This window comes from Passer domesticus, chromosome 3, assembly GCF_036417665.1.
Source record: "Passer domesticus isolate bPasDom1 chromosome 3, bPasDom1.hap1, whole genome shotgun sequence".
Lineage (NCBI taxonomy): Eukaryota > Metazoa > Chordata > Aves > Passeriformes > Passeridae > Passer > Passer domesticus.
This window is the reverse complement of record NC_087476.1, coordinates 112785065-112798726: the sequence shown is the minus strand read 5'-3', so window position 1 is coordinate 112798726 and position 13662 is coordinate 112785065. Positions and strand designations below refer to the sequence as shown.

General features: G+C 45.3%; 1 protein-coding gene across 30 annotated transcripts in view; it reads left to right on the top strand.

Moving 5' to 3' along the window:
• The first annotated feature begins 410 nt into the window (after positions 1-410).
• The window catches only part of NRXN1 (neurexin 1), a 668819-nt gene continuing 655567 nt past the window's right edge, over positions 411-13662 (top strand). For 28 of the 30 annotated variants that reach the window (XM_064415211.1, XM_064415210.1, XM_064415207.1 and 25 more), the window contains exons 1-2: positions 411-566; positions 4374-5876. In XM_064415211.1, coding sequence (XP_064271281.1) covers positions 5138-5876 — 739 coding nt within the window. In that variant the 5' untranslated portion in view covers positions 411-566; positions 4374-5137. Of the gene's footprint in view, positions 567-675; positions 709-4373; positions 5877-13662 lie in introns of those variants that run through there. The other 2 variants (XM_064415180.1, XM_064415181.1) reach the window with 2 other exon arrangements.

Sequence of the window (13662 nt, the reverse complement as noted above, 5' to 3'; positions counted from 1 at the left end):
ACAAAAGAATACAAAGCACCAACAAAAGAATCCCCCAAACCCACGCAATGAAAGAGGAGATTTCCTCGGGAAGCCGGCAGCTCCCTCTGGGCCCTCGCCGTGTTGCACCAGCGCTGCATCACCTCTCCCTCTGCCCATGCGACCCCTCCGACCCTCCCCAGCCATCAGCCGCCAGCAGCGTGCACGCCCCCGGCCTCGCTTCTCCGCGGAGCCGCCCGGCGCAGCCTCTCCCGCGCGGTCCCTCCATCCGCGCCCCGCCGTGTCCCGGTGCCGCGGTGCCGGTGCCGCGGTGCCGGTGCCGGTGCCGGTGCCGGTCCGGGCCGGGCCGGGGCGGGTCCGCAGCGCGCACGGCACCGCCCCCGGCGGGCAGACGGGCGCGGCGGCGTCACGCGGCGGTGCCGCCCCCCGCTCCCGGCGGCCGCCCCCGCCCGCCGCCGCCGCCGCCGCCGCCGCGCACCCGCAGCAGCGCCCGCTCCGCTCCGCTCCGCTCCGCCGGCGAGCGGCAGAGGCAGCCCCGGCAGCCGCGCCCGCCCCGGCCCGGCCCCGGCCCCGCGGCCCCCGCGCAGGTAAGGCGCGCCCGCAGCGGCGCCGCGGAGGAGCAGCCCCAGCCCCGCGCTCCGCCGCGAGAGGCTGGTGGGTCTGCGTGCGGCGTTGTGGAGAGGTGGATGGCGAGGAGAGGAGATGGTGGAGCGGAGGTGTAAGTTAAAGGTTGGATGCGGTGATTTATTGCCCCCTTGGCAAGGCGTGGGGGGAGGAGGGGAGAGGGGGGTCTGCGAGACATGGGCGATAAAATCAATCTGCTGCATGTTCTCCCTGGCGTGAGCTGCCGTGGTGAATCGCGAAGCCGGGGCAGCGATGGGATATCGCAATATTGTTGTTATTTATCGGCGGCGGTCTGAAAGAGACGAGGGGCTTGTGCGGGAAGTGCATTGATAATTTGGGACATTTTCTATTGTGTGTCAGAAGAAAGAGGGCACTCGGCTTCTTCGATATGTGTTTGAAACTGTTTAGGTTCCTGCTGATGGTGTGCATTTTTGAAGGGGTAGAAATTATATCATAAGCATATTAAAATAAAGACATCTGCAGACTGGAAGGGGAGCAAAATCGATCATTCCAGCCGCTTTGGAAAGAATTTGATTCTAGAAATTACGTAGAAATGAAAGGAAAAGATTAATGATGCTGTTAAGTCTGCTTTTGAATTAGAGCGCTTCTCCCTTTGGCTGCAGCAAGGTTGTTTTTCAGATCCTTTTATTTCATCCGGTAATTTGTGAACTCTGGTCTTCCCCGCACCCAGAGACAATGCTCTGTATTTCATACAATAAGGATTCTGCCAAGGATTGTGCATGCCAACCGACCTGGCATTTATTAAGGATTTATTGACCTATGGGTGTCTCTCTCTCTCTCTTTTTCTAATTTGAAAAGGCTCAATCGGGGCACCTGTGACTAAATCATAATTTTTGAAGAATAAAAAATGGTTGTAAAGGGGTGGGGGAAGCATACGAATTCACTGGCGAGGCTCCGAATGCAATAGCTACATTTATATTGGTTTGTGCATATTTCTCGCTACATATGTGCGTGTTCATGGATACATTGCTGGGAGGGATGCCTGGTACTTAAGAGCCATTTGAGATAGATAGATACATAGATAGATCTATATTAATAAATTGTCCTCTTCCGAGAATGAAAGTGTCCCTCTGCTTTGGAAATGACTAGACAAGACTGTGCTGTTTATTGGCAATGTGTGAAATTCTACCACCAGTAATAAATAAGCAATTGTTTGCTGGGCTATTTTTTCCTTGGGTCTTTCTCCTTTCGTTTACAGTCTTTCCACCTCTCTATCTTTTAGTATTTCTTTTTTTTTTTCTTCTTCTTTCCCTCTTTTTTTTTTTATTATTCTTTTTCCTTTCTCTTCTCCCTCTCGCCGCTGCTGCTGCTCTGTGTGTGTGTGTGTGTGTGAGTGAGGGGGCAGGCAGGCGCTGCAGCCAGCGGCAGGCAGCGGGCAGGGATGCTCGCGAGGTGGGATCCCCGCGCGGCGGCTCTCCGCGGACACCTGTAGGGATCGCTCTGGCACGCACGGCGGCCGCGCACACGCTCGCACACACTCACACTCACACCGCGTCCTTGCCTGGCTCCCCCCACCCTCCTCCCCACCCCTGGTAGACACCGCGGGTTCCTGGCACCCTCGGCGCAACAACGGAGGCGCAAACCCCTTCCCTTCCTTCGCCCCGCTCCTCCCGCCGCCGCGGCGCCCGCCCCGCGCACCTTGCGCCCGCCTCCCCTCCCCGCCGCGCCTCCCGCATTCCCTCCCCACCGCCCCTTCCCCCGGGGGCCAGCCCAGCCCCAGCAGCTGCCCGGTAACCCCCGTGAACACACACAGACACACAGCCCGCGCCCCTTCCCCACTCACCCCGTCTCCTCAAACCCCCCCCTTTCTCCCACGCCCCCCTCACACACAGCCCCCCTCCTCCGTGTCATTGTCCCCGGGCACGCACGCCGTGTCTCACACCGCCAGCCAGCACCCGGCTCCCCGCACCCCCACACACCCCAAACCCGCTCCATCACCGCCTCCCTCCCCTCCGCCGCAGCGGGGCCCCGCGGCCGCCCTCACGTCCCCTCCCCGCCCTGGAGAGCAGCCCTCACGTTCCCCCCGGGCTCCCCCCGGAGCGCAGCCCCTGGCGGGGCCGCTCCGGCTCGGGCGGGCGCGGGCAGCGGCGCCGCCGCCCCGTCGGGCCGCGCAGGGCGGAGCTGTTCCGGGTGCTGAAGCAGGAGCGGCCGCTCGGCGCCGTGCCGCAAGCCAGCGGCGCCCCAGCCCGCGGCCACCGCCGCGCCCCGGAGGCCCTTTGGGCAGCGGGGTTGCGGGGGCTCCCGCCGCGGGTTCTCCCGGGAGCTGCCGGAAAATCCCTCGGCTGGTGGCGGCGTTGCCAGAGGTGGCTCCTGCCGAGGGGCAGGGAGGGCGTGGGGGAAACCTGGGGTCTGCCTGGTGCTGGTGGGCACGCCTGGCCTCTGCCCGCGAAGTTTGGGGGGGGGGGTTCTCCTCTTCTCCCTTTTGCTGCTCTTGCCCACCTCACGTGTGGCGAATAATAAAAATAATCGTGTTGACATTTAGAGGAATGAAATTAAATATAGAGAGAGTAGGAGGTGACTTAGCAGCTCTGAACGTGTCAGGTGCAGGCAGCTGAGGTGTGTGCCTGTTTTTAAAACATTTCTCCCTGGCAGGGTCATCTCTGCCCCCTCTCCCCACACACGCATGCACACACACACACGCACACATACCCCAGCCCAGAAGAGGGCTTGGCAGCAGCTCTGGCCATGCTATTGTGCCTGCCTAAGTGCTGCTGGCAAAGAAATATACGGGAGGGGAAGGGGAAGCGATGAGTGAGGGAGGTGTTGGAGATCCTCTCCTCCATCAGGAGAGGTCTGCTAATACACAGCTTCCAAAAAAGATACAGCAGCTCTGGGGAAGAAACGCAGCCTCTCCACTGAAACATTTTGGATGTAGAGACCTCTTCAGTGGCTAAGAGTGAACTGTGGCATATATATAATTTTGAAAACAGAGGAGTTGTTCTCTCCTTGTTCTCTTAAATAAGGGCAGCTGAGTAAATATACATAAAATACTGCAACCAATTTCAGAGGACTAACACCTGGGATTAGCTGATCTGCATTGTGAATAATGTCAACATCAGAGCTGGCTTGAATTGGATTTTCCCTGCCACAGCAGAAAATATCAGCCTCGGAGGAAACCAGGTAGCAGGAAAAAAAATGTTTTGAAAACCATTAAAAAAAAATTCAAAAAGCTATCTAAGAAACTATTGCAATTCTTTCTCTCCCCAGGAAAAATAAACCAGTAGGTGTAAACCAGTAGGTGTGCCATGCGTGGTGGAGGTTGTCAGTTCCTGCTGGGAGCTCAGGCCACTTTATTTTTTTGACCTGTATTAGAAACAATCAGAACTGGGCTTGGTAGCGTCATCTGTATGACTAGGAGCTTGTAGCTTCACAAGCCATGGTGGGTGTTTTCAAAAACAAATTAAAATAAAATATATTGAAGAGTAAACACCATCTTTTCTGTTTAACACTGTTCTTGTAATAATAAAATGCACTACCAAAATATTTGAAAGTTTTGGAAAGGTAAGTAGTTTACATTTAGATTATACCATAAAAATGTAATCTAGTATAAACATATATGTTGAGGTTTGTGTTTAGCGCTGCAACCTATTACAATTTCTCGGTAACTTGAAAATTACAGCAGCATTTTCCTAATGTCCAGCACCAGTCAAAATGAAAAAAATAATCACAAACGTTCACTATTGATCAACTTTGTGATTCAACATGTTATTAGTTGTCATTTCTTATTATTCTGTTTCAATTCCTTGCAGATTAGAAACAAAAACAATAGAGGAAAATCACCCCCCTGGATCTTAGCCTTGGCCTTTTTCAAGCAAAGAGAAGAGGAGCTGCCAGGCTTTGCATGTCAAGTGGCCACTCGGCTGTTTGACAGCTTCTGGGTTTCAACCCCGTTGGGATTGAGGCAGCTCAAGCAACCAGGAGCGATGAGTCCTGTCGTCTGCTGACGCTGCTCCAGCACCATGGCAGACAGGCTGTGATATGACAAGAGGATCCATCCTAGGGAGGCAGCGTTGGGATCCATAATTGGCTTCCTGGGAAACTACAGCTGGTGGAGAGGATGTAAAAAGAGGCGCGCATGTGCCAGGATATTGCTACAGCCTTGCCGAGCTGGTGGATCCACTTGGAGGAGAGTTTTGCCACTGATCTTGGATTTTTTCCCAGTTTGGTAATGTTGGCTTTGGGGAAAATTTCTGCTGACTCACCCACCCCTGGACACCTTTTGCAGAGCGTGGCTGGCCAGTGAAGAGATCCAACGGCGCCTTACCCCCACTGCGCGTCCCCCCCGGTGGCCTCTGGCACCATCCTGCGCCCAACCCCATCTCGTGGGGCAGCTGCAGCCCCCCGCCCCGGGGAGTCTCCCACAGTGACCCCCGCACCCGGGGCGGGGGTGAGCGTGCCCAAAGCTTCCAGCGCGGCCGGCGCCCGGCAAGATTTTACCCTGTCTGCCGCCGGGGCCCCGGTGCCGCCCCCCGCCAGCCCTGCCGCCCCGCTCACCCGCCCCAGGCCGCGCAGGATGGGGGCGGTGCTGGTGCGGCGCGGGGGCTGCCTGCTGCTCTGGCTGGCCCTACTGCTGGGCTGCTGGGCTGAGCTGGGCAGCGGGCTGGAGTTCCCGGGTGCGGAGGGCCAGTGGACCCGCTTCCCCAAGTGGAACGCCTGCTGCGAGAGCGAAATGAGCTTCAACATGAAGACACGTAGCTCCAGCGGGCTGGTGCTCTACTTTGATGACGAGGGTTTCTGTGACTTCCTGGAGCTCATCCTCACCCAGGGAGGCCGGCTACAGCTCAGCTTCTCCATCTTCTGCGCCGAGCCTGCCACCTTGCTCTCGGACACGGCGGTCAACGACAACCTCTGGCACGCTGTTGTCATCCGCCGCCACTTCAAGAACACGACGCTGATCATTGACCGAACCGAGGCCAAGTGGGTGGAGGTGAAGTCCAAACGGCGGGACATGACTGTCTTCAGCGGGCTCTTCCTAGGAGGGCTCCCGCCGGAGCTGCGGTCGGCGACACTAAAGCTGACGCTCTCCTCCGTCAAGGACCGGGAGCCCTTCAAGGGCTGGATAACAGATGTGCGGGTGAACTACACGCAGGCGTCGCCGGTGGAGAGCCAGGAGGTGCGGCTGGATGACGAGCAGAGCCGGCTGTGCGCCAGGGACGACGTCTGCCTCAACGGGGGCGTCTGCTCGGTGCTCAACGACCAGGCCGTCTGCGACTGCTCCCAAACGGGCTTCCGAGGGAAGGACTGCAGTGAAGGTAAGGGGCCATTTCAGCTCGCCCCATCGCCCCCTCCCCATCGCTCTATGGAGGAGACGGGTTGGAGGCCAGGCCTGCATGAAGTTTCATCTGTATGAGTGGATCTTCCTCCCTCCCCTCTCTTCCCACCATGTCCCCGGCTCCCCTCTTTCCCACCTTCTCCTCCATGTCTTCCACATGTCTCTGTGGCCAACCATGGTGCCATCACTCTTCTGTTCTCTGTGAGGCTGGGTGAGAGGAGGAAGAGGATGTTATCTGAGCATCTTCCTGGGATTTCGGGTTGTTCTGGGTAGAGGAGAGATGGGTATTGGGTACCAGGTGTCACCCAGATGGCAGGGGTGGCTGGAACTGCGCTCGGTGGGAGCTGAGGGAGGGGACATGCATGCTTATCACAAGCAGCTGGTGATAATTAATTTGGGGAGCAGGGAAATTGATGCTGGGAATAATTTACCTGGATTAAGTGCAAAGGTGACCTGGGTTTGGTTTTGTAGGGTAGAGGAGACCCAGAGTCCACTTTGTATTTGCCTCTGCTATGTCATTGAAATAAAATCAGTGATTTATTTGTGAATTCCTTAAATTGTGGCCAGGGAGGAAAGGGATTAAACAGAGGATTATGTTTTTACATGAATGCGAAGGGTACTGCTTTGCAACATATTTAGCAATTCACCATGCCAGTTAGACAGGGAGAACACAGAAGGGCAAGGGGGAAGTACATACTCCAAGACCACAAAATGACCGAGTAGTTTTACCAAGGATGAGGAAACCTAGAAAAACAGCAGTTTCCTTAATCTCATCTACAAATAAATCACTGGGTAAAATATGATTCATATTCAGTGCCCATTGTTTTTGGCAAATGGAAAGAATGTGAACGTTTACTTTGCAGATGCATGCAGGACTCTTGTTTTTATTATTTTGTTAGTAAATGTACCATTGCTTGCAGCTCCTTAGGCATAGGAATTATGTATGTTGTGTACCTAGAGGAGGATGTGAAGGTGTATAAATGAAATAAGAGTAAATGTATCAAGGGAAAATATGGTTATCATGTCAAAATTGGAGAGCAAAGACCTAAGTTTAAAATGTAAAAGGTAAATATGAATAAGATATCATCAAGGCCAAATTAAGATCTTCACTGAGTGGCTGCATGACATTTATGGCTGAATAATTTGCCTTTAGCATTTCTATCAGATTTCACTCATTATAAGAAAGAAAACATCATTTGTGACTGTGCTTTATTATGTAACACCTTCTGTCCTTAGTGTCAATACTCAAAACACTACAGTCATTCTGCATCCTGTTTACTTTATCAGCTGTTTATCTCTCATCTGCCATTCGTGAAAAATTCAAATCCAATTAACACTTTAAATAATTTTTTATAGGAGCAAATAATAGTTTTGGAAAACTAGTCATTTGTACTTTAAATTGCACCCATTCCTAGAAACTGTAAAATGAAATATCTTTTATATTAGGTAAACCCTCTAAATTGATTTAGTATTTGGGTATCAATTTTTAATATATGATGCTACATAATATATAGGTATATGTACAATATTGAATTGTCTTAGCATCTCTGAGTTAGGTCGTATTATAAAGAAAAAGAAAATTACGAGGTGCAGCAGTTTTGTTAAAGCAATAATGGTAATTTAAATACTATTAATACTATCATACATTTATATATCCTTTACACTAAAACATAGTTTATTTATTTGAAGTTATTTTGCACATATAATACTTATGTGCTAGAGTTCACGTGATTGTTTGTAGTATCAGTCAGATAAATTGGTGCCTTTACATAATAACAGGTTGAGTGGCTATTTTTAAGGAATATTTTTACGTTTAGATAAAATTTTAGAGAAATACATGTCCATATTTATATTTAGTGAAAATTGCATGGAACTTTTAAGAAGATGATACTCAAAATAACATTTAGAATTCCCCCCAAATTAAGGTAAAATGCTGACTTAATTTCAGTGCTAGTGGTTTGACATTGGTGTTGACATCAATGGGAACAAGAGTCTCCTCACAAGTCCCTTGACTACTGAGAAGCCTTATAAAATAATAGCAAGACTTATAATTTTAGCAGAAAGTATTCACATTCTGATTTTATTTGAAACAGGAGGCAACATTTGCCCTGACAGCAACATAACTGGAACTACATTGCAATTTATACCTGTTAATTGAGAAAATGTAGCAACTGACACTTCCATCAGTCAAGTTTTGATGAAGGGATTCGAAGTTACTCGTATGTGCCAGCAAAGATATTGAACTGTTATAAATTATTTAATATTCTAAGAAACAGAAAAGGCAGAAGGACAAGTAAAGCCTTTATATCTGCCAAGAAAGAAGCCTTGGCTCCTGTTCTTTAGTTTTTTGTAGCCAACATAGACATTAAGCCATTGAACTTTGATCTTTTGTTCCCAGAATGTGTAAATTTCCCACAAGCCTTAGAAAGACATTGCTATTGCTAGAGGATCATCTCAGGCTGCAATTATCTGAAGGGGTCTTTTGAGTTTTCACTCCTACCCTTGTTTTGGTTTTTGTTTAAAAATGGTTTTAGACAGTAAAACCCCCAAACTTTCCATTTTTATCTGAAATTGTAGCCATGTGTCCTAGTTGATACCTTTTCTTTAAAGATGAAACATGGTAATTAAATTCTATTTTCCTTGGATTTTTTAATACAAATAAGTTTTTTTGTCTTGGATTTGTTGTTTTTCTATATCTCTGCAGTCTGGTAAAATAGAGTTCCTTGGTGTAATGAGGAGTGTAATAATTAATACCAACAACAACAAATAAAATATTTTCAAAATTTTCTACCCTGACTTGCACATTTAGGAATTAAAATGTAATAGATTTAGAATCAATGTTTCAAGTCTTAAGATGCCATCTTTAATACAAGTTCAGTTATTCTCAAAAGAAAATCTGATGGCTTTTTTTCCCAGATTTTCATCTTTGAAAAGCTTATTAGTGATCCCTGAAGTAATTTTTTTCTCTTGTAAAAATGAAGTTCAACCAAGTTTTGAGTTGGGATTTTTTGTTCTGTTGTGGGTTTTTTTTTTGTTTTGTTTTTGTTTTTGTTTTGTTTTGGGTTTGTTTTTTTTTTTAATCCCATCATAATATAAATAATTTCCAGTAGTCTTAACTGGTTTTCTATCTTTCTAAATCAGGAGTAGCTTCATTTATGTTTTATGAACTACACCACTGTTAGAACAGTGCAAGCTAGGAAGGAACCATTCAGTCATTCCTTTTGTTCCAGTAGGATCTAAGTTCTCTTCAATGGGAGCATTGGCATAAATCAGAGAAAAGGACTGGAATTTAGCTTTAGTGTCAAGGATGTGCAGTCCATAGCAAAGAAAAATATGATCTCTAGCATTTCTCTGATTGATAGACCCATGAATAAAAACAGTACAAGAGCCTTCTAAAAGATAAAATCTCTGCTTTGTACTGAAAAAGGCAAGGGTATATTAATCCATGTAATAATAGTGATTCAGTAGAAGGAAAAATACAAAAAAATTATAATGAATTTTGTTAGGAATAAGAGTAGCATTGAAATAGACCCTGACTGCCATATCAGTTTTCTGCTAAGTTTTTGACATATATTTCAATCTTCTATTAGGTGAAAATTACAATATTTCCTGAAATTACTCAAGTTGTTATGGCTTGATTCTATGATAGGGAGAGATTTTTATTAGAATTGTCAACTTTAAAGTCAGATTTTTAGTGAATTAAGTCAAGGTCCTAGAAGGTAAGAATACATTATTCATATCAGTGAACCTCCATATTTTTCTTGTAATTTTTCTCCTTAAAATGAAAATGTCAAAAGAAAAAAACACCTCTATTATTAAATGACTAAAACAGTGACCTTCTAACTTCAGACCAAAAAAATTCCGTTCATACTCATTTATATAAAGTTAAATTTATATAAAAATAGCTTTGTCCAACATCCTGTCTGAGAAAATAAGCAGGCAGTTCTAAAAGAGGTAGTAAAGTACACATGATGCATTGAGTTGGAGAAAGTTTCTCACTGATGCTAACTTCTTGTCACTCCATGCCTTTCTGCTTTTCTATATCTCTAGTGGCTTTAAATAGTTGCAGACAGGATCCTTTATCTTTTTAAAATATAGCTTCCCTACTTACCTCAATATTAGCATCTATTCAGGCAATTGCTCTGTGAATTCAAACTATTGCTGTTTATAACATGTATTTTAGCTGTTCCACTGAGTTTCTGGTTTGTGAGAAAAATGAGGGCTGTTCAGGCAGCTGTTCACTGTAAGAGATACTCTTCCTTGTCAGATATTCAGAAGTTGATGCCAGCTACGGTTTGAACTGTGAAAGTGATTTTTGAGGAAGTCAGTTCCAGATGTCTCAGCCCAGCCAGCATTTAGATTTGTTTGTTTGGGTTCTGAATATACTGCATCAGTCTTTGTTGTATTTCCCTTTGCATGCTAACTTTTTTAAAAGGCATCCAATATTTATATATCTTTGAAATTTTTGATATTTCAGTCCATTTTGTTCTCCTTATGCCTTGAATGAAGCATTTGAACTTCTTTTGGTGTTAATTATCTGTTGCAAGTTGCATGTTTGAGTGAGATCTTGTTGAACTCATTGCCAATAGTCAGTCTTAACAGAGTAGTCACCATGGTCTTTATCCCTCTTGAGTCTTAGCTAAATGTACTTTGGACTATTAAATACTGTGAACAAAACTTGCCTTTTTGATTTACACTTCAGAATCTTTATCTACATGATCTGTATTTCTTCTTCATGCTGAATTTCTTGGCAGTGGCAGTGGCCACTGGGGTGGTGTTGGTTTAGAAGGAGGGCTAGAAATGCACGAGATTGCACTGAGGTTCTATATATGCACAAATCATGTAAATAATTTAACAATCATTATTTAACTTTATTTAATATTTTTGAATGGTGACTTCATTGTCAGAGTAGACTCCTGAGAGCAGATAGTCAAGTAATCAAAAAGTCATTCAGAACTGTTACATCTGTTACATTGACTTTTAGTCATATGAAAACCCATCCTTATGTCAGTTTAAAGGACAGTTGTACATCATTTTCCTAATGAAATTTGATATAGTCTTTTGTTTGCCAGGATTCAGTATGACAGGATATTGATTTCAATATCTGCCTCACGTAAAATCACAGGAATTAAAATACTGTTTCACTGGTAATTAGGATTTGGCAGTCTATTTTGTCTTCTAAGGAGGTCTCTTGTTGAGTATTACTAATCCTTTCAATATGCTGATATTCAAATGCCTATAGCCTACATCTTGGTACTCCAGGTAAATAATATTTTAAATAGTGAGGTTGTTGTTTCCCTTTGGACCTAGTTGAGATGCTGGGTCCTTGTTAAATTTAAGTCTGTATTGTGAATTGTAGACAATGTAGCTAATATGCTGGAATCTAGCACCATAGGACTTTGTGTCAGATTGGTCATATTAATTCTGAATTTCAAAATGATGTATATTCAAATTGTCTGTGTTTTGATGTAATTGCACTTCAGGGCTTGCAGGCATTTTGGACCAAACATACTTGATCTTTTGTCTCAGCTAAAGGTTGGCTCTCTGCGAGTCTTTTAATAATAGATGCTACCCATGGATTTGTGGGATTTTACCCCTTCATCATTACTGACCTGATGGACAGGAACGGGAAAAAGGCTGGCAAATAAAATCAGTTCCTGATAGAAATAGTTTTATGTATAGGCTAACATTAACATATGCAGCTTGGAGGGTTCATGTATCTTTTAAAAAAACATATTAAAATTGGTTGGTAACTTAAAAGAGAAAGCTTCATCCATCTGTCTTGGTGAATTTAATATGATGTTTTACCTACCAGGAAGCTTGGTGTTCCTTGTAGAAAACATGGAACCATACCAGTTTCAGGAAAAATGCTCTGTCCAGTTTGCTGTGTGGTAGTAGAAACTTGTGTACCTTCATAAACACATGATTTTCCAGAATAGTGAAGGGCATTCTGAGGTGTTCAATACCTTTGTGAACCTGAGGACTAAATTGTAGAGACCAAGTATACTTCTTTCATTGTTTACGGTGTAACAGACATACCTTTAATTGTGTTGTTATGTATAGAATTGACTAACAAAGTGAGGGTAAATAGTACTTTTCTGTCTTCATTTAGTTCTGTGCTGATCTGAGATCATAATTTAATTTTTTACAAAAGATGTGCACTTTCTTGAATGGCAGTTTCTCCTTCTATACTGTGGTGATGGTATCTGAGTGTATCACAAGCACTTCACCAGCCTGGATTGTATTGTCGTGTATGCAGAACTCAATTTTTCAGCTCAGGTGCTCTTCTGCCAAGCTAAAAAGTAGTTATATGTGGTGAATTTATGCAAATGTGTAGCCATTCTCTTGATCTCAGAGTAGAATCAGTAGGATCAATAAATGCTTCAATGAACAAAATATCTGCAGTAACTAATGAAGCAATGAAGTAGGAAAACCCACATGGGTTTGATAAGACATTGCTTTCTTAGTGATCCTGGCCAGTTCATACCAATTTTTCATTTTGCCTTCCAATGTGTAAAAACTCCATGTAGGAGCTTTTGGTAGGATCTTTTTTCCTGGTCATCAGATACTTGAAAGATCAGAATTTCTATTAGGGTTGTAGGAGAAGAAGTCAAGACCTGAAGCTCCTTTCACTATTGTACGATCACTTTAGTCTACAGAACTGATAATTGTTAGCTGGCTTTGAAATTGAAGGCCTTCCTACTGCCTATCCATTGCAGAGTGTTCAGAATAGTGTGGTTTTTCATGCTTTTTTGTCTGTTACTGTCTGCCATTGTTCTGACTAGACACTGGAAATTATGTAGCTTGTCACCTGCCAGCCACTTCTCCTTTGACAATTCAGCTCTTCTGATGGTAACAACAGTTCTCATCCTTTGCAACATTACACCTGTATAAAAGTCTTCCTTATTACTGTGAAAGGTTCCTTATTACTGTAGAAGGATCTAGGATTTAAGTCTGAGTGGAGTGAAGAACTCTTACTCCTAGTCAACAACCACATATTTTTTTTAGTTTCATTCTCTTCCATTTTCAATGAAAAATCTGAGGGTGAATGTAGGAACACAGTTTGTGGTAATTGGGAGTGGGGCTGTGGCCCAGCCTCATCCCCAGTGGGCGCAGCTGTGAGAAGCAGATGAGCAGCACTGACAGCAATGAGCCATGGAGTGCCCAGGGGCACTGACCAACCACCAAAGGGAGCAGAGGGCACACAGCAATGCATGAACCATGAGAAGTATAAAAGGTTGGGCTAAAGAACAAGAAGGGCAGATGCTTCTGTATGGGCAGACACCTGAAGCCTTCTGGTGAGCTATGGCTAGTATGGGGGAAGGCTTAAAGCCTTCTAAAATTGCCTGGTGACACTCTGTGTAGCATGGCTGTCTCAGCTGCAACATGTGCTGTGACAGGTAAAAGTGAGAGGTGGCCTCAGTTATGTCTTCCTTGAGATTGTAGAGAAATGAGACAGAGGTAGCTGGAAAGAACAGGATTCTATGAAGAGATTTTAGATTTCTTTAATGCTATGGAGCGTAATAGGAACCTACAATTACTTAGTTATGTCCTAATCAGCAGCAAATTTGGCACCTTTTAGGTATCTGAAGAAAATGTGTTCTGTTTTCATTTTCCTCTGGAGTCAATTTGAAGTCCCATTGACTCAAGTTTGGAATTAGGGCAAACCTAATAACCTGCTGATTCTGAACTTATTATTCAAGTAGGAATATGAAAACAGAGAGAACTAGGGCAAATTAAATAACCTGCTGATTCTGCCTGTAGTA